The sequence below is a fragment of the Mercurialis annua genome, linkage group LG3, assembly GCF_937616625.2.
Source record: "Mercurialis annua linkage group LG3, ddMerAnnu1.2, whole genome shotgun sequence".
NCBI lineage: Eukaryota > Viridiplantae > Streptophyta > Magnoliopsida > Malpighiales > Euphorbiaceae > Mercurialis > Mercurialis annua.
The window spans coordinates 10,253,496-10,275,543 of NC_065572.1; the positions used below are offsets into that span (position 1 = coordinate 10,253,496).

The 22,048-nt window shown below is 31.2% G+C and overlaps 2 protein-coding genes and 1 long non-coding RNA gene across 3 annotated transcripts; 1 reads left to right on the forward strand and 2 right to left on the reverse strand.

The window, feature by feature from the left end:
- The first annotated feature begins 3,129 nt into the window (after positions 1 to 3,129).
- LOC126675554 (uncharacterized) lies at positions 3,130 to 5,645 on the forward strand. The gene is made up of 4 exons (XM_050370208.2): positions 3,130 to 3,199; positions 3,870 to 4,360; positions 4,454 to 4,679; positions 4,759 to 5,645. The coding sequence occupies exons 2-4, from the start codon at positions 3,875 to 3,877 to the stop codon at positions 5,199 to 5,201; spliced, it is 1,155 nt and encodes a 384-aa protein (XP_050226165.1). The 5' UTR covers positions 3,130 to 3,199; positions 3,870 to 3,874; the 3' UTR covers positions 5,202 to 5,645.
- Positions 5,646 to 7,294: 1,649 nt separating this feature from the next.
- On the reverse strand, positions 7,295 to 9,027 carry LOC126674327 (AAA-ATPase ASD, mitochondrial-like). Its single transcript, XM_050368766.2, has one exon. It carries the CDS (start codon positions 8,975 to 8,977, stop codon positions 7,403 to 7,405), a length of 1,575 nt encoding a protein of 524 aa, XP_050224723.1. The 5' UTR covers positions 8,978 to 9,027; the 3' UTR covers positions 7,295 to 7,402.
- A 4,586-nt stretch (positions 9,028 to 13,613) lies between these two features.
- On the reverse strand, positions 13,614 to 16,262 carry LOC126674335 (uncharacterized). The gene is made up of 4 exons (XR_007639510.2): positions 15,277 to 16,262; positions 15,096 to 15,156; positions 14,677 to 14,727; positions 13,614 to 14,503 (listed from the first exon to the last, which is right to left on the reverse strand). It is a non-coding gene; the product is annotated as an uncharacterized LOC126674335 (long non-coding RNA).
- Positions 16,263 to 22,048: the final 5,786 nt, after the last annotated feature.

The window sequence follows — 22,048 nt, forward strand, 5'->3', positions numbered from 1 at the left end:
TAATCCTTTTATCATTTAGTTGTTGATTGTTGTTTGCTTTTATAGTTGAATAGTTGATTGCTTAAGTTTAAATTCCGTAGTTGTTAATCGAGAAACCAATCACTCGTTTGCTATCCGAATTGGAGTTCAAAATCATATTTCATTCTCATTAAACCTCTCATCCCTGTGGGTTCGACAACCCGGACTTATAGTCCACTCTATTACAAGTTGGTGAGTAAAATGACCAACAGATGTCACTTTGGGTTTGATTGTTGGGATGTACGTTGAAGGTTTAACTGCTCCTATTTCGATCCTGTAGTTTGCGGATGACATTCTATTATTTTAGCCTAAGGATATGGAGATGATTAATAACCTCCTCAGGATTCTTCGTTCTTTTGAATTGGTGTCTGGCTTCCAAATAAACTATCAGAAGTCTTCAAATATTGGCATTAATATGGATGATGTTGCACTTTCTAAAGCTTCTAAAAAATTTCATATTCATCATTTATTTAAAATAGCATTTATTGTTATAAATTATACAAAAAAAACTATTCTTCCCTACACATTCAAATACTAATAAAAATAAATTTTTAATTTAATATAATGTAATGCCAATAATATTTTATGAACATTTTGACACTTCAACCGTCTCCGACCGCAATCTAACTCTTCTCTGCTCGAACGGGTTTCAATTCTTTTAATTTTTTTTAAACAAATATTAATTTAATATTCTAAAAACAATTAAAAAACGTGAAAAAAATTAATGATGATGATGATGATGAACATATCCAGGTTTGTTCACATCGTGGAGGATAATGAAGATACCCAGATTCATCATCATCCACGATGATGAACAGACCCATTCTCCGATGGATGACGTTTACAACGATGGCGATTTCCGGCGACGGCCAGGATGAGTGTAATGTTTTTTTAAAAAATTATGTACATATTAAATTTATTTAGATTTAGTTAAATAAAATATAAATTAATTTTAATTAGATTATGGTTTTTTATTAGTTTTTAAAGTTAAAGGATTTATTGCTTTTTCGAAAATGACCTAATTGAGGGCTTTGCTCTGGCGGCTATTTTCCATGGAGTCCTTTATTCATAGGTAACTTTTTGATCTCTGTGTTTTTTCTTGTCTCCATTATGGATTATTATAGCCACAAAGACCTGTTCTCTTTCTCTACAACACCTCCAGCAAAGCCATCTTACTCGGTTACAGTCTCTAAAAGTATTCAATTAGTTTTGGCTTGTGATGATTCTATTCCTGTGAATAAAGTAGGCTTTATTGCTATTAAAATTGATCAAAAAGTTTATGACGAACAGATTGCAACGTGTCAGAATGCTCTCATTGCTCGTATAATTCTCTCTAAAGGAGAATTCCCTTGGAAACTTGTAGACCTCAAGGAAAAATTAACAGATATCTGGAGATTACTTCTAATTGGAAATTGATTTCTCTGAGAAGGGGTTATTACCATGTGATCTTAAATTCTATCTCGGAAAAGAGTTCATTTTGGAGTAATGGTGCTATTATGCTGAACCAGGAATTCTTCGTCATCAGCATTAGAGTCCGGATTTTGATCCTTCAGCTCAAAAATCTACAAACACTCAAGCATGGGTTAGATTATATAAACTACCTTGGAAATATTGGCATCCAAAGATTTTATCTTCAATTTCTAAAGGTATTGGTGTCCTCTTGAAGATTGACAGCGCGACGAATGCCGCAGAATTTGGTCATTATGCCAGAGTCTTAATTGACATCGATCTTTCTTCAACTCTTCCAGAGAGTCTTCTTATAGAAAGGGTAGGCAAAAGTTTTTTTATTGAAGTGATTTATGAAAATCTCCCATCTTTTTGTACAAGCTGTTCTAATATTGGCCATCATCCCCGAGATTGTCGATTTAATAAAAAGCTGGATCAACATGTTTCTGTTGACAAACCTGCAGTTCAAGCAAAGATCTGGAAACAGAAACATCAAAAAATGAGGATATTCCTATTGATAATGTCTTCAAACATTTACGGAATGATATTGCTTCTGATAATATATGTGTTGCCCAAGTTAATTTTGTTTTAGAGCCACACAAGGAGACACCAATAGAGAATGCGGAAACTGTCTCTGTAATTGAACATCAGAATAAGGTAGGAAAGCCCTCGACTGATGATACTAGCATTGAAATATCAAAGGAAATTTCTACTCATGTAGGTACTTTAGTTCCTCAGAGATGAGAAGATTTGGCTGACTCGGATTCTTCAAATAACACTTCAAATAATATAAATGCAAATAGTGAGAAATATTTTGAAACAGTTGGTTTTCAGAATTGGTCAAATAACATACGAGAAGAACAAGAATATTGGACTACGGTTCAAAGGAAAAACAAGACGCACCAGAAAAAAAAATTAGATAAATCTTTCTAAAAGAATTTCTAAAAAAACCGGTAAAGCTGAATTTATGAAGCGAGAGAAGATTCGAGCAAAATGAGCGGATGATGAGATATTCTTTAGTTTTAGTTCTTTTCATTGTTGAATTGTTTAGTTTTGATTTTGTACTCGAATATTTTTATTTTTATTTTTCATAATATTTAGCAGCGAGAAATCTGATTTCTCGACTCCAGCCTTTTATGAAAAAAAGGTTAAAGGATTTATTTGCACTTTTTTGAATGGAAAAGAACATGATTGTATTTTTAGACTTAATTAATTAAATGATTTTGTTCTTAAAGTAAAAAAATTATCGAAAATTAAAATTTTGGGGTGTAATTGAATTCAAAAAATGCCAAATTGTGTAAAATTGACAATTTTTTAACGTCGGAGTAAAATTAAAAAGGAGTTAAAAGGTAAAGGTTTTTCTTGAATCCCTTTGGAATGAATGAATTCCTTAAAAAAAGCTGGAATTCATTTATAATTCCAATTTTTTATGTTTGGAATGAATGAATGGACAAACACAATTCTTGGAATTAAAATCTGGGAATTAATGTTAGTTATAATTTTGGATTTATAAATCCAAGCAAAATAGATAGAATTTACAAATGAACAACACATGACAAAAAGAACAATTCTCTTTTGACCATAATACCCTCATTTTTTTAAGGGTTTTGTCTTCTCTTTTGGCATATTTGCCGTCACTTTCATATCACCATTCTTTCTCATTTTTTCATCTTCTCTATTCCATGTTCCACAACCAATAATAATATCTACTACAACCAAATCTCAAATCGAAAAGGTTAGTATCATCACTCATCTTTATTTTTTTAATTAATTATTTTTATTAATATTTTTTCAGATTTTTATAATTAATTAAATAAACTAGTGGGTAATTTTTAATTTGTTTTCTTGCCATATATTATGTATATAATTTTATTTATATGTGCAATTTTTAAATGGTTTGGATTCTGTATATTTGTTGTGATTGTGAAGGTAGTTGCTGAATAATTTGCGATGTAAATAGAGGCAATGTTTGTTTTCTTGTTTAATTAACGGAAAATCTTTTTTGCTACAATATTTTATCACTGTCCAATATATGTAAGGCTAAAATGTTTGGGTTTTGAATTTGGTAAATGACGGCATGAAAATATAATTACAGTGTGCATATTAAACAAGTAATGAGAAAGAAATCAAATAATTGGATAGAAATGGTTTCCTGGTTGTGAGATTTGGAAAATTGTTCAAACTGAGGAAACAAAAATAAATTTGACAATAACAGCTAGAACCAAATTGAGACAGAATATTATGTGAAAAAGCAAAATATGATTTTGCTGTCAATATTGTGTATATTAATTTTTTTTATATTGGTTGTTATTTTGTTGCTCATGTGTATGGTTGTATAATGATGTGCATATATTGAATTATTCATATTAAAGATTAATAGTAATTCTCTTAATTTGTTTATTTAGGAAGTATGAGGAACATTGACAAGAATACTTTAGCCACTTTCATGGCATATGCCGCATATTTGATGGTATTGTTGCGTATGTATAAATCTTCTAAGAGGCCATCACAAGAAGTTGATAGCAAATATTATGTTAGAAAAGAGTTGATGGAGCAAATAGAAAATAATGATGACTCCCGTAGTTTGATACGTATGACACCACAAGCATTTAAAACTTTAGTCAATATACTAAAACACAAAAAATTACTTAAAGACAATAATTATAGTTGTGTTGAGGAGCAAGTGGCCAAATGTTTGTGGATTTTGGGACGAAATGAAAGTAATAGTATTGTAAAATTTATCTTTCGCCGGAGTGGGGAGACTGTAAGTCGTCATTTTCATCATGTACTTAAGGCTATTATTTCATTAGAAGATGACTTTTTAGTGCAACCCGATGGTTCTACGATACCTTCTGAAATTTTACATAGTGGAGGAAGGTTTTATCCTTACTTTAAGGTTAGTATCCTAGAACTTTTGTTACTAATTTTATATAAAAATAATAATAAACTAAATTCATAATCTAATTAGTTTAGTTTATATAAAAAAAAGAACTGTGTAGGTGCAATTGATGGAACACATGTCCGTGTTAAAGTTTTAAAAGAAGATGCTTCAAGATATAGAGGAAGAAAAGGAATACCTACTATGAACATAATAGCGGCATGTAGTTTTGATTTAAAATTCACTTATGTATTACCTGGCTGGGAAGGGTCGGCGTCAGATTCAAGAATATTAGAAAATTCTCTTACAAGAGAGGATAAATTAAAAATTCCTAAAGGTAAATTCATTGAATTAAGAGTCATGCAAATATATTATTCATAAATAAAATAGTAAAATATATTTTATTTGACGTGTAGGGAAATTTTACTTAGTTGATGCTGGGTATCCATTAAGATCGGGTCTCATTACTCCATATCGAAGCACTAGATATCATTTGAAAGAGTACTCTATTTCTCCTCCTGAAAATGCAAAAGAGTTGTTCAATCTTCGACATGCATCATTACGAAATGCAATTGAAAGAGCATTCGGAGTGGTAAATAAAAGATTTCCTATCATAGCTAGCGGAGCAGAAGCACAATATGATGTTGACACAGTGTCTGAAATTGTGCTTGCTTGTTGTATTTTGCACAACTTTCTATTGATGTACGATCCGGATGACGATTTACTGCGTCAAGTGGATAGTGAATTACTTGAAAATTCTGTAGAATATCAAGAAATTGGAAGCATGACCAGAGATGCGGATGCCAAAGAAGGAGAACAAATAAGAGATAGAATAGCTTCTCATATGTGGCATGACTAGGTTGTTCATTTTTAGATGTGCTTTTTTATATTTTTTAAATGGAATTGTTGCTACTCTTTCTTTAATACATCACCAATGGCTACTACTTTCTCGAGCAAATAGGTAATACTACTTTCTTTAATACATCACCAATGGCTCAAACTTCCCCACTTACTCAAGAGAATGCATCATCATTTGTTAAACAATCAAGTGCACCTTCAAGAGGTACAAAAAGAAAGAAATCAGATTTAATTGCAGAAGAGATCAAACTTGTAAGCTCTTCAATGCAAGAGATTGCACAAGCAATCGTAAAGACTAGCAAGCGGGTGTATTCAACTAATGAAATTACATCGGAGCTTAAGAAATTGGGAATGGATAATTGGGAGACAATGAAAGCACTTGATTTTTTAGAAGACAATGAACATTTGGTTGGTAGATTTTTTGCATGTGATGATGAGATTAAGCTTTCTTGGTTGAAGATGAAGATGGAAGGCATGAATTAAATGGAAGACTTCTAACAAAGTATATGCTATATTTTGGATTGTACAACTTGAAAAACAAGTTATGCATTTTGATTTTGGTTTAAATTAGTAGTTTAGTGGTTTATATTATTATATTTTGAATTTGTGAAATTTAAAAAACAAATTAAGTATTTTGATGTTCATTTAAGTTAGTAGCATATGCTAGTAACTTGGTGTTTCATGTTAATATACTTTGATTTTATAAAATTTGATGACCTTCTTCTTCTTTGTATGTAATGGTCTCCCCTACATAGATCATACTTAGCAGAGAAACAGATGATATGGAAGTTGATATTGACTTAAACAGAGAAGGGCCTGCCAATAAAATGTCAAGATGGCAAGTGGGACTCGTGTGGCTATTTCATGATGCTATATTTGTTCAGTTTGCTATGCAAAATTTCCTATTGTTTATATGGAAATTTTCTCTTTAAATTATGAACAAAGACTAATAGGTCTTACACTCTCTGCTATTTGTTTTAGTCAAAATATCCATTATAATACTGAAGTGAGCATAAGGAATTAGAAAATTAGAAAAAAGAAAAAAATATCTTGAAAGGAATGGAGAAGCAACAAAAAAGAAAAAGAAAAAGAAAAAATTAGAAAATTTAAATTATAGAGCAAGTATAATTGGGGTTGTTTTTAATGTATAATAAATTTTAGTAATATTAATTTAATTTTAATTTAATTTTTAATGTTTAGTAAAATGGTTATAAGGTTAATTTAGGAATAGAATAAAAAGAATTGGATTTTAGAATTCATTCCAAACATAAATGTACAGAATTCATTTTAATTCTATAATTTACAGTTTTTTATTCCAAACAGCAGAATTCATTTGCAAATGAATTTCTGTGGAATTCATTTATAAATGAATTCCTATGAGTAAAAAGAATTGTTCCAAAGGGGGCCTAAACAATAGTTTGGAATTTGGGTAACTCTAGGTCAATTACCCGAATTCCTCCACTCATCGGAGTTTGAAGTCTTAATGACATAAATCCGTTCTCTGATCGGAGTTTGGAGTCTTGCTGATATAAATCCATCTTCTGGTTGGAGTTTGAAGTCTTACTGATAAGCACTACTAATACATTTATTGTCAAGGCAGAAATGACATAAGTGCAAAAAATTGTTTGAATAAAGTGGTAGATGTCATTTTGAATATTGTATTTTAGGTCAATGGCTATATGTGTTACTCATGAGGCATTATTTTCAGCCATCACTGACTAAGTGTCATGTTTTTTTTACCAAATCTCAGGATATAGTTAAATTTTTGTGTATTTCTTAAAGCATGTGAGAATTTAATATTTTCTTCTTTTTTTTTGACGAGAGCTCACTCACCAAAGTCGAAGTATAAGATTATTGTTAAATCCGGGATGTCCACTAGTGCCCGCAAGCCCACATACTTTAAAAATTCAGGTTATATAATGGCTAGTAACCCAGCTCCAGCCATTTTAGTTTTTAGAAAAGACGTAACCGAGGTTTGAACTAGCGACTATGAATATAGCTGAAACTTGGACTACTAGATCAAACCCGTGCGAGCTATTCGTTCTCTGTTTATGATGAGATTGTTGATAGCTTTTATTAGTTTCACTCACATAATAACTCAATTTGCTCCTTATCATACTACCAAATTTTATTTTACAAATCAAAACTAATACTTAAAACACAACTTAATTTATTTAAACCACTCTTCCCAACTTATATTTTTCAATCTGAACTCCTTTTATCTCCATCTGATATGAATCCATTTTCTTTAATTTCTTTATCTATTTTCCCATTCTCCTTTTCATCATCTTTCTCCTTCTCTTTAGCTTCTTTCTCAGCCTTCAACTTTGCTTTTTCCTCTTCTTCTTCAGTCTTTTTTCTTGCTTCCTCCTCCTTTGCCTCCTCAAGAGCAGCAATCAAATTCTTCAGACAACTCTCCGCGTCTTCCTCATCGGATTTCGGCATCAAATTCTCCGCAACATCAGCCGGAGTCATCTTAATCTCCCCCAACAATTCACTAACTCTTGAAAACAGTTCATGATCATCAACATCCAAATAATTCCTAGCCAAAACCTTCAACGCTTCGAAGCAACAATACGACATTTCGATATGTTTATCCATTCTTCCCCTTCTGATCAAAGCAGGATCAAGCTTCTCTACGTAATTAGTAGTAAACACAATAATCCTTTCTCCTCCACAAGCTGACCAAATTCCATCAATGAAATTCAAAAGCCCGGATAATGTCACTTTACTTTCTTTCTTGCTTTCTTCTTCATCTTTCTTTTTCTTCTCAGAAATCGGATCTTTACTCTCTTTCGCGTCTTCCTCATCCCCGTCTTTCGCCTTTGGTTTCCTCTGACCCGTAAGATCGAGGGAGCAATCAATATCTTCTATTATGATGATAGATTTTCCTGTCGTTTCAATTAACAATCTCCGAAGCTCGCTGTTGTTTTTAACCGTAGTCAACTCGAGATCATATATGTCGTAGTTCAACAGATTCGCCATGGCGGCTATCATAGTCGATTTTCCAGTTCCAGGAGGACCATGAAGGAGATAACCGCGCTTCCATGGTTTTCCAACTTTCGCGTAATATTCTTTCCCATTACTGAACTTGATAAGATCATTCATTATATCTCTTTTCTTCTTATCCGTCATTGCTAGCGTTTCGAAGCTTGCAGGATGCTCAAAAACGACATGGCTCCATTTGGTTGCTTTCCATCTGCTCCAATCCTGGCTTGGATTGTTAGTATAAAGCTTCCTCCGCCGATTCCTGATCGCGATCGATTTCCCTTCTTTCATCACATGATCAATATACGAATTTGTGATTAAATCTCTGTGACGTCTATGCACTGTAAGCTTGAAAAATCTCCTCTCCTCGGCTTCGGGACTGAACGAAAACGTCTGCGTTTTCGGAATCCGTTTACTCGAAGCCCACCAGATCTTAACCCCGTTATATTCGTCCGTGGTTTCTTCATAATCATCCATGGTGAGAATAACAGATTGGCTGTCGTTGATTACATCGGCCTTAAGCCGCTTGGCGCGAGTCGAAGAGTTGGTGCTGAGATAGTTCTGAATGTTGGCGTACACCTCGGTCTGTTTCATACGGTGGCCGGAGTACTCATGGAAGGTGATTTGAATGTAAGGGTAGAGAAGAGAAACCAGTTTCTGAGTGTATCTGTCGAGATAGCCGCGGAGTTGGTGAGGGAAATATTGTTGAAACATAGCCCAAGCAAACATTAGGCCAGCAATGGCGGAACCTAAGCTGGTAAACATTTCTGTAAGTGTCAATTTCTCCATTTTTAGTGAGGTTTGAATGATATAATTGAATGGTTTGTGTGGGGAGGCATTTTATAGTGAAAGAATAAGCAGAGTATGGTTAGCTTGGTCTTCAAGGCAATGATATTCTATTTATTATTTTGGCAGTTTCCGAAAATAATAGATGAAAGAAGATGGAAACTACCAAGTGGGCATTAGATTTTATTTTTTTTGGGTAAGTTCATCCGGTCTGTCACTAATCCGGATCTGACCCGCGTCGCGCACCTGGCATGGTGGTTGAGTCTACCAGTAGAGATTTTCTGCATTCACAAGAGTCGAAACCGAGACCTGACTTAAATAATACCAATCCGCTTACCACTTGAACCAAACCCATTGATAGTAGGCATTAGATTTTGATATGTTATAATTTGTCATTTTTGGCTCTCACCAATCCTAAATTTCTAGTATTAAAAATGCAAGAGGGTTTAAATTTTTTGTCAAGTGACCTAATTAAAATTAATTTGAACATGAAAGGTGTCAAAACGTCGTCTTATAGTTAACATCCGTCAAAAACTGAAAATATATTCAGTACCAAAATAAATACAAGAGGGTGAATGACAAACATTTATTTTTAATATAGAACAACTTTTGATACCTTTCAAGAGATTTTTATCATTTTAACAAGCAGCGGAACCATTCGCCGGAGGTTCACGATCTGGTTGAAATTGATCGAGACACGACTTTTAAAAAAAAAGATAAAACTTGATTATATTTCTGCAATTGGCATGAACAACCCAAATTATTATTGGAGTTTCTTTTATTACAGTTCGCTCCTCTAGTAATACATTATGTCTATGCCACTGTTAACGGATACTATCTGACTTATCTGAATTAATCAAGACAGCAAGCCAATTGATAAAAAACAAGCTTCTCTCTCTAAAATTTTTTCTCTCTCTTTTCTTTAGAAAAACTCTCATCTTCTTCAATTCTTTAAAGATGGGAGAAGATGATCTTCTCGGCTAGCCGTAAAATCATCTTCTTCGCACCCGTAATACTTATTATTATAGATCTACTATTTCTTTCAATAAATCCTTGTTGAAATTTTAATTTTGATTTGGGTCTTTATTTTGTTTATTTTTGAAGAAATAATAAGGTCTTTTATATCCTCATTTGTTTATATTTTTTAGATCCTCAAGAACATTTAGTGTTTTTTTGAACTTTAGATTCAAATTCTTGTAGATCTAAAATATGGTGAGGTTGTGGATCTATCTCTTTAGGATCTAAATGAAGATGGAGATCGAAAATAATAGGTTTCAACGAATCAAGCGGATTGACGGGAAAATTGGAAAAAGGAATCATCTAACACCCGCTCAACGAATCGTTGTATTTAAGTTCCGGGACTCAAGTTTAGATTTTTTTCTATTTTTTCGATTTTCTATAGCTTATATTTGAATTGTTGCTTATTATTTACTATCTTAAAATTAGAAAGGTCATATATATGACTTTTGTTATATGGCTTTCACTTATTGTAATTTAATCTTCATCAATGATTCTAACTTTAAAAAAAAAAAAAACAGAGCAAAATGTCAGGGTTTTGTATACAAATGCTTAATGGTGCAGTTTCTTTAAATATTTATTATTTTTTATTTTATTTTATTTTATTATAATCTACTTCAAAAAATAAAATTAATTGTAGGTAAATTTTTCTTATTGATTTTTTAATTAAACTATAATTAATAAAACTAAAAAATGATTAAAGTTACTAAAAAATGATAAAAGTTTGTATTTCTTTTAAATACTTAAGCCTATTAAAAATGTAAGTTATTACCTTTGAATAATGTAAAAAATAAATTATGAATTGATTATATATGGTGATATTTGTTTAAGAACAAATTACGTTGAAATTTCTGAGGTGTAATTAACAGTTTGCTACCTTTATTTCAAAAGTTTATTTAATGGTCACTCATTTTTAATTTCGTTAACTGAGAGACCCTTCCATTAATATAAGGGACTAAATCATTTAACGAAACTAAAACTGAGATATTAAATCGTTTAATAAAATTAAAAATGAGGGATCAAATTATTAACAAAATTAAATATGGAGTATCAAATGGTTTTAAAGTAAATGTCAAAATTAACAGAGGGGCCTAATAATTAACGGAATTGAAACCGATAAATCATTTAGTAGATTTTTGAAATAAGAGATACCGAACTGTTAATGTGGTATAACTTAGGGACCTCAAAATAATTTTCTCTTTATTTTATTATATGTTTTACTTTTAATCAATTAAAAATATTTCATTTTAATTAAAATATTAATTTAATATTTCATTTATGTCTTCTTTTCTATATACTGATCGAAAATATTAATTTAATTATACCAGATGGCTTACCATCAATATAAAATTAATAATTTTAATAATAAACAAGGTTATTTTCATTTTTTTATTTTAAAGAGCTAATAATATTTATATAGTCAAATTATTTTAGGAAAATTATATAAAACAATCAATTTTCAAGATATTTTTTTATGAAAGTTAAAATGTATAAAAAAAATTAAACAAAAAAAAAGGATTAATTAAGTAAGGACAAAGTTAGGACTTAGGTGGACCATACAGACCCCTAGCTCTACTCCGTCATTCTTTTGTCTATTACTGATGCGTTGCATAGCATGCTTTTACTAGGGAAGTTGACTAGTTGAGCATGCCGTTCACATTTTTCTTTCTATTTTGACATAATCAATCAAAAAAATCTTGAATTTTTATTTTTTTTTTATCTAATCTCTTAAAAGTTTGTTATTCAATAATTCATGTATTATTTGTTTTTTATTTAATATTTTTTTATAGATTAAAAATTGTAAGCATATAATTTAATTGATATTAAGTGATTAGTAATTTTAACGTCAAAAATGACAAAGACTCAATCAGAAAAACTTGAACAGAGAACAATATATGAAGTTTTGATTACAAAAATTTAGTCTAAACAATTAAAATTTAAGCTATGTTTATAGAAGAAAAAAAACAAATTTATTTCCAGCTCTAAATCCTTACAAAAATGACATGTTATCCAACTGTATACAGCTGGAAATTACAAGTCAACAGCAGGAGAAGCCTTGGTGCAGTAGTATGTATACTGGTAATTACAGCAGATACATCCTCTATTAATACTTTCAAATTAATTTGCATTTATTAAATTCTTTATCTAATAGGTCCGTATATTTTTATATATTTACTTATTTTTTTACGTAAAATTTGATAATATAACACATTTTTCTAAAATATCATGTGAGTTGGATATTTAAATTCAATCTCACACACGTATAATGCACATTCCTTTACTGGCCAAAAAAATTTAAAAATTTAAAGACAAACATTTGACATAAGTAATTAAGGCATATGATATGGTGTAGTGGAGGTATTTTAAAGAAATTCTTTTGAAATGGGATTTTAGTCAATTCTTTACAGATTGGATCATGCACTGTATAGGATCAGTTTCATTCTCATTTATTTTTAATGCAAAGTGCATGATTATTTTCCGCCTCAACATGGGATCAGATAAGGAGATCCCTTATCTCCCTTACTGTTGTAACATTGATGTCGATTGTTAAATTTTTGGTATCAATTGTCGTGACCGATTTTTAACCGGATTGGTATGCGCAGCGAAATTGAAACCATTCGGTAGGTACTTAATTATGAATTTGATCGACAAATAATAATATAGCAAAATAATAAATAACACAAGAAATTTACGTGATTCTGCTTTAAAGCGTACAAACACGAGCGAAAGATTCGAGCCATCCACTAATCATCAAAAGGAGTACAAAATTGGTGGAGAATCACCAAATAGAGAACATCTCTAATAAATATGCCCTTAGAAGAAAAACCCAAAAAGTGTTTAACTCTCTACAAGAAGTAACCCAAAGGGGTAAGAATTAACTTATATTCCTCACACCATATACACCCCCTTTTCCCTTTATTCACATCAATGTCTACATTGTGTATTCGGTTTTGGTGTACTCTAAAATGTGAATAAGGTAGGCTATATATAGTGAGTAATAATCTATATGGCATTAGGAATATTAATCCTAATTGGATTTATACTTCCTAATTACCAATGATAACAAAATTATCCTTCTCTCAAACACTTCATTAATAGAGTTCTAATACAAATAGGAATAAGAATTCTAGGCAGATTCCAACAATCTCCACCTTGACTTGAATTCTCCAATCACTACCACATAAGTCACTTTCGGCAACAGTGGATAACTGTTGCATAATGTACAAACACCGTTGCCGTAAGTCTACTGCAACGGTTTTAAATCAGCTACATTTGCGGCCGCTGCAATAGGTTTTAATAGCTATTGCAACAATTTTTTTATTCTATAGTAATAGAAATAAAACCGTTGCAATTAATAGCAAAGGCAGCAGTTTTAATGATCTTATGTAACAGTTGAATAATGTAGTTTAGGCAACATTTCTTTTTATAAGGCAACGGTTTATATAGTACTTTACGCAACACTTATATATACTATTTGCAATGGTTTGACTAAAACTTTAAGCAACAGTTTATATAGAAAAGATAACGGTTTTTATTTGAGGAACAGAAATTAAAAACCGAATTATTCGCTAAATTTAGAACCAGAAAACATTCACTAAAATTGGAAACATAAGATATTCGCTAACATTAAAAAACGGAAAATATTTATTAAATTCAAAATCGGAAAATATTCCATCCATTACATCACGAAAATACTCCATTCATCTATTACATCACAAAAATATTTCATCCATTACATCACAAACAAAAAATATTCACCAAAATTAAAAAACGGAAAATATTCCATCAAAATTATTGAAGAACTGCTTCCTTCTATGTTCTTCAAATTGCTTCTCGTAACCCCTCTTCAATAAAAAAAAGTGCACGACCGGGAGGCCTCTCACCTATAACAGTGGAAAAAGCATCACTTCCACTGTTTTGGAGCTCCTGTAATTTGGAGTGCACCAGAAATTAGTATTGATAAGAATTAATAAACCAGTAATTGGATATAACACAAAATTCAACAAAAGTAGAGTAGCAAAATTGCAAAAATAGAGCTATAGACGAGAAACTTACAATCTTACTTAACATGGGAACTCATCATAGAATCACATTGTAGTTGATAGTTGCCACAAATAGAATAGCTAGATCTCATATTAAACAAACAGCAAATGACCCACAAAGTCGCCCAAATCATAAACTTTTGTAATTCTAAAGTGCCATCAAATGTCCGAAAAGCATCCACAGGCGCCATTACTCTATAAAACGGGTTTTGCGTCTTTAACTTTTTAATTATAGAAATCGAATTTGAGTTTTTGGGGCGAAGCTCATACGATTTCTTCGAATCATAAACAAACGACTCAAAATTCCAAAAACAACAATTTATCTTTGTGCTTTCCTGATTAAGTTGGTTTTTACTTACTGAGCCTTATATTGTTTCTGGTGTGAAAATGGAGGCCTGCAATCAGTTTGTATTTGTAAACAGTGCTTCATTTCAATGCGTTCCAATGTGGTTGAAGATCACTTGGATACCTAAAATCAGAGGAAAGTTGTCAAAAATTAAATGCCAGAGATGAGCATTAGTTTGAAATTTCTTATCCAAAACAATAACGTTGCAACTAGATGTGCACATATACATGTATTATTGTCAACTACTCAAGACATTACAACAAAACTAACAGCAACGAATTAGAAAGTCTGCTTACCAGTGATCTGCAACTCCAAATACAGAGGCGAGGTAGATATAAATTGCATGACTGAAAAGAATGGAAAAGATAGAGATGTGTAAGTAATTAATTCCATTGCAAATTCAGGAGAAAACATAAGTCTATGTTTCATTATAGTAAAATCAAACAGATTATCATACAGACTGCAAACACAAGTCTATGTTTCATTTTCAGAACATAAGTGTGTCAGCTATCTCGATCTATGACGTCTTTCACAATCATACTCACCAATGCATCAAAGAAATCACCTAGGTTTAAACTTTGGTGGAATATGTTTAGATTTATCCTAAACTTTAATCTTCTTAAATCCCTTTAATTTTTATTGTCAATAGATATTAACAAAAAACAACATCAAATCTGTTTGTGCAGAAGGAAAAAAAATTAAGATCATTGCTTACCTCTCAAATAGCTTAAAATCTCCAAAAACAATAGCCGGTACTTGTCCCATGAGATTTATCTCTGAAATCATTGACATCAATCAATAAAAATAATGAATCTAATTGTCCAATTTGAATTTCAACAATTAATTAATTCAGAATCAACAATCACTTATCAACAAAAATTGAATAGATTCCTTACCTAAGTTTTCCTATAGAGATCATTTATATCATCAATTTATTCCACAACTGCAAGTGGATTTTTCTTGTCACAACTGTCTATATTCATAATTTTCTCTTTAACTACATCTTCCATTTCAACCTCCATCCTGCCAAAAACAGTGAGAGTTATAACCATCTGTCTTACCCACTAAGAGCAATAATCAATGAGTGGCCAACATCAGTTGCTAAGAAAACTAAATGCAATAACAAGGATATTATCTGCAGGCATAGATACGGAATATTCTCAACCTTAACATTAATAAAGGATTTGAATGAAGGAAATTCAAGTTTAACAAGAAAGTCCATCCAGGAAAGCAAGTACATCATTTACTGGCATCTAGGTGCATTCAGAGATAAAATAACTCTTCTCCAAATATATACCAACACAATATAACAACAAGCAATAATACAAGCCAAGCTACCACTGCGCCAATTGCTGGACCAGTATTTATTAACACTTTACGTGCCTGATACAAAATTGAGCTATCAAAGTAAGCATAAATTACTTCTAAATATTTCAGCTTGCTTTCAATCTAATAATAGCATTAAATATGCAAAATTATTCTCTGGAATATTGTTTTAGAAATAGCCAACGCTTATTACAATACAGGACAGGTGCAGTAACAACCACATTTGATATCAACGAATAATCCAAGAAGCTTGAAAGTTCAATCGAAATATAGAAAACAACAAATAAAACATATTAGTGTAATTAACAACAATCAGACACTATTTGCAACTTGAAAATGAATAAAGATCATAAAATAAGGATGAAATGAAAATCAGCACTTCGAGAAGCAATTGATTAGTCATAAACCTCTCGGACATTTTGGAGCATCAATTACACATTACTAAGTCATTTAGAAACTTCAAAATGAAAATCATTCATATACTGATACTTTTAAAAAACTTCAAAATGAAAATCATATACTGATACTTTTAAGAAACTTCAAAATGAAAATCATGAAAGCAAAAAACAAAATAAAGAAACTTAACTGATGATTAATTTTGGAACCGAAGAGGCACGATCGATGAAGAACAGCTCAGTGATCGCGAGAGCTGAACCACCTGCTCTGCTGAAGTAACAGATAACAGCGATGATTTCACGGCGATAGAGGCGGAGGAATGTTGTTGCAGCTGTTGAAACCCTAGAAGAGAGCGAGCGAGCGAGAGAGAGAGAATTAGAAATAGGAAATCTGTTGAAATTTGGAGATAGTTTAGATTTTAGAAGAGAGCAATTGGAACAAATTAGTGTTTAAAAAGCATTTTATTGAAATACAAGGAAGTGAACTGATCAAAATAAAAAAATAACGCACTCATCAAATTGAAGATGCATACATTGATTTTTTAAATATTTTATATTTAAATTAAGGTAACAGTTTCAAAAGTGTTGCTATGTTCAGTCAAACCGCTGCATATTTTATATCTAATGCAATAGTTTTACATATCTGTTGGTTTACGTTTTTAAATGTGCAATTTTATTAATTTGTTTGTAACGGTTTCAAACCGTAACCTTTCTGTTGCCTTATATATTCTATTGCAACAGTTTTAAAACTGCTACTTAGTTCGTGTTGCCATTGCCCCTTTATGTGGTAGTGAATAAACTGTGATTACTGTTATGCTCCACCTTCTCCATTTAAGTTCAAACTGAACTTATTCCAAAAGAGGTTCTTTGAGGAGGACCATATAAGATTCAAGAACGTCTTGAACTTGCTAAATACAAAATGACTTGAAGATTTACTATCTTCGGGTGTATCAATCAAAATTTCACGAAGTTTCGAATTTTGTTGGTCTTAAAACTGATACTAGAAATAAACGTCATTAGTAACCTATAATGATTAAATCAAAAAACAAATGTTGAGGTCGTAGCATATCCCTTAATCTTCATAAGTCGACCAACCCAATGAGCATACATCACAAGTGCAGCATCCAATCTCCATCGCCAAATAACCCATAAAACTCGTAGTTTTATATATTGAGATATCAGACATGTGCATATAGAAATCATGTTGAACAAACATTATTGTTCTAACTGCTTCATTATGCATCTTGCCCTTGATGAACCAATATCCCAAAATTCTGCATGTATTGACCGTTGCGCATAACTACACTCCACTATCAACTCAGTTGTAGTCGGAAAACCAATCGAAATTGGCACATATGTGATATGAACAACCTGAATCTGTATAAATTTCGGATAAAAAATATTATGCCTATCTCCAAACAAATTGGCTTATGAGCAATCCTATAGTGACGCCATTTCAAATTACAAACGTTATAATCCATCTTGTGTCTAAGATTGCTACTTAATCAAAACAAAATCTCTTTTTTTGCAATGTCGTGATTTTATCAAAATCTGACTGTGCCCAAACAAACTCTTCATTCAATAAACTCTTAAAAGCAATTTTTAGATTTTAATCACTAATAGAATTTCATGAGAGTATAAAAAGATTACCCCAATCATTCATTTTACAAAGGCTCTATAAAATCCTCAAATAATTGTGTGTTTAGAAAAGTCATACCTTTCTTTTTTGTAGTTTAAAGTAGCATATTAATCCCCATCACAAAAATCTCCTTAATAATTTTAATACCCAAGTCTATCTTCAATTGACGACTTTCGGCACTTCCAAATTTGGTGGCTTATCTATCTCCAAATAATCTTCTTTGTGTCAAGTAATTTCGCCTTGCGAAATCCTCCAAATAATAATTTTACCATAATAATCATAATCCATAATAAATCTGAAAAACCAAATTTGGCTCTGATACAATTGTTGTAACATTGATACCGATTGTTGAATCTTTGGTACAAATTGTCGTGACCGGTTCTTGACCGGATTGGTATGCGCAGCGGAATCGAAACCATTTGATAGGTATTTAATTATGGATTTGATCGACAAATAATAATATAGCAAAATAATAAATAACATAAGAGATTTACGTGGTTCTGCTTTAAAGCGTACATCCACGGTCGAAAGATTCTAGCCATCCACTAATCATCAAAAAGAGTACAAAATTGGTGGAGAATCACCAAATAGAGAACATCTCTAATAAATATGCCCTTAGAAGAAAAACTCACAAAGTGTTTAACTTTCTACAAGAAGTAATCCAAAAGGGTAAGAATTAACTTATATTCCTCACACCACACACACCCCCTTTTCCCTTTATTCACATCAATGTCTACATTGTGTGTTCGGTTTTGGTGTACTCTAAAAGGTGAATAAGGTAGGGTATATATAGTGAGTAATAATCTATATGGCATTAGGAATATTAATCCTAATTGGATTTATACTTCCTAATTACCAATAATAATAAAGTTATCTTTCTTCTAAACACTTCATTAATAGAGTCCTAATAAAAATAGGAATTAGAATTCTAGGCATATTCCAACACTTACTGTTTGTACTATGTGTTCAAGGACTTCCCACCATCTCACAATGGTAGCCAGAAGGAAGAGCATCCTAGGAATCCAATTTAATAGTAATTGTCCAACAATCAGTCATTTGTTCTCTGCAGGCGACTCAATAATTTTTTCTCAAATAACCCTAAGGGCAGTGAACTCAATTAAACAAATCCTCGGCTATTATGGAGCAGTTAGCGGCCAGGAGATAAACCTTCAAAATTCAGCCATCTTTTTCAATAAAAATATTAAATCTATTTTGAAAGAATCTATAATGAGGACTTTGGCTATTCAAAATATTGGAGATGAGAGCACTTATCTAGAGTTACCTCAATATATCTTGAAGTCCAAGCAAACAACTTTCAAAAATGTTTTAGCCAAGATTTAGCATAAATAACAAAGTTGATAATGTTGAAGATGTTAATATCAGCTATACTAATCTACTCAATGAAGTTTTCAGACTGCCTAAAACTATGTGTTCCAAAATTAATAGCTTGATGTCCAAGTTTTAGTAGGGACAAAATGGTGAGAAAATAAGAATTAGTTGGGTGGCTTGGGACAAAATGTGTCGCAGTAAGTTGGATGGAAGTTTGGGATTCAGAGATTTTAAAGAATTTAATCAAACTCGTCTGGCTAAACATGCTTGGAGGATTGGTCACAATCAGAAGTCCCTAATTCACAAAATACTTAAAGGCGGATATTATTCTGGTAATCATATGCTTAAGGCAAGGAAAGGGACCAACTCTTCATGAGGCTAGCAAAGATTATTTATAGTATCAATCTCCTGAATAGTGGTACTATGTGGCAAGTAAGTTTTGGTAAGGGAGTGAACCCAATTAGTGGCCCTTAGATCCCAAAAGGACACCCTTTTACTCCTCTCTTAAAAGATGGAATCACAAAGGAGTTTGTTCCAAAAATAGTGGATAAGCTGTTATACCAAGGAGGCGCTAGCTAGAATGAACCTCTTTTGCAGAGTCTATTCCAAAAGGAAGATGTAGACCGCATTCTGGCAATGTTAGTATGGCATCCCAAACAAGCGTGGGTACTTTCAGACACTAATAAAAGGTAGATTCCAGGGTTGTGAGGAGCCCATGTTTATGCCAAGGAGATTTTAGAAACAAATTTAGAACTTGAGCATCCCAAACAAGCTAAAAAATTTCATTTGAAGAGCAATTTCAAATGCGCATTCTGTTTCATTGCCCTTTTTCTTGCAGAATTTGGTTTGCATCCCCTTTGACTATAAGAACAAATAAATTCAATGAAAACAACCTCGTAGTGATATGGATGAATATCATTTTCGACTTATAGACTCTTGATCAAGGAGAGGATAATATTGTGATGCTTTGCTTCTTCCTTTGGGCAATATGGAATGAGAATTTTTGAAGCACAAAAATGAACAGAGGAGCAGACTATCTTTAATGCTTTGAGCTATTGTAGAGAATTCAGGGAGGCAAATCAAGTGTTGGCTTCTTCATCCAATAGAGGAGAAGCAAAATCAAGTTCAAAGAATACAAGTCCAGAGAATGAGTCAGAAATGGCAGGTGATTGCATTACAGTCTTCTTTGATGCAAGTCCCCACAAGGATAATAGATTTGGTTCCATATCTTGTGTGGCTAAAGCTAGAAATGGGGACAATATCAAAAAAAATCAGCTATATATCGTCATATCTGAGACCCGAGGATATTAGAGTTTGTAGCACTTAAAGATGCTATGCAATGGAGTTTAGAAAGGGGTTAAAAATATGTGTTTTGAAAGCGATGTCAAACAAAAGACTCGAACAATGCTTGAGCATTTGCCAGCTCTAATCGTCCTTCAATTTATGCATAGCGAGATTTATAGGCCGGTCAGAAAATAAGGAAGCTCATGATTTAGCCCAACTTGTTAAAGCTAGATTCTTAAAAATCTGTAACCCGCTAATATTTATATTAACGTACCATTTAGTATTGAAAAAAAAATTATTTATATTAAAACAATGATTTTTTATTAAGCAAATTAAAATAAAAGTAAAATGTTATAATTAGTACACGTTCTATGTGTATACTAGCCAGTTATAATTATGTAATTTGATGCAAGAATTATGGATATTCATATCCACTTAAAATACCATAGATGAGATGTTCAATTTTTATTAAAAAGAACACCTGAAATGAGAAAATCGTAATATAGAACTATATTTTTTTTAATTAATAACCTTTGAATTATAATTGATGATGTGTTATAAATCCAATCACACAATAAGAAAATGGAAGAAATTATCATTGGAGGTGTGCCTCTCCCCTGTCTATATTTTGAGATGTTTAAAATAGTAGGTAGAAATTTACACACCACTCATTTGGAAATGCACTCCAATATGACTTTTCAAATATGTCAATTAATTAATTATCCTAAATTTGAAAGACTAACTTTCATTACTTTCTTTCACAAAAAAAAACAAATTTGTAACTTAATTTAAAATATATAATGTGTTTTTGCTCTAATTTATTATTGAATCTTATTTACAATTAATTTATTTGGAAAAAACTGATATTGGTAATTCTATAATTTATTTTTTAGCAACAAAACAAAATTATTTTATAAAACATAACAATAGGAAAAAACTATATATTTTGGAACATTAATTAAAGAAATAAAAGTATTTTTTTCAATTCATTATTTAATTATATAAGTAAACACCGCAACTGTTTGATGTGTTTGTAATGCAATAAAAGTTATGAAATGGGATAATAATAATATTGTGCGTTGATATTTCATTTATATTATCATCATATAATAATTTTTTTTTAGAATCAATGAAATTATTAATAATTTAAAACATACATTATTTTCATTATTTTTATAAAACTGAAATAATATTTATTCAATTAATTAAAATTTTTTGAAATTTAATTAGTTGATTTTCAAAAATAAAAATGAATCTATGATTTAAAGTATTCAAATAAAAATAATCATTATTTATAATAAAAAATAAAATAATTTGAGAAAGAAGAGTCATTGTCATAAGGCCTAATCACTAAAAAACCCCTCACCTTTAAACTTTTTTTCAATTCCACCCCGACGTTGAAAATTTGTCAATTTTACCCACTTTTGAATTTTCCGTTTTCAATTGTACCCCAATATTTTGATTTTTGTTAATTTTTTTACTTAAATGATGAAATCATTCAATTAATTAAGTCTAAACATGAAATTAAATTCTTTCTTATTCAAAAAAGTATAAATAAGTCCTATATTTTTAAAAACTAACTAAAAACCATGATCAAATTAACACTAATTTAAATTCTTAATTAATTTAACTAAATTTAAATAAATTTTAAAAATATACAATTAATATATGCGAGACATGGAGAATGTTTTAAAC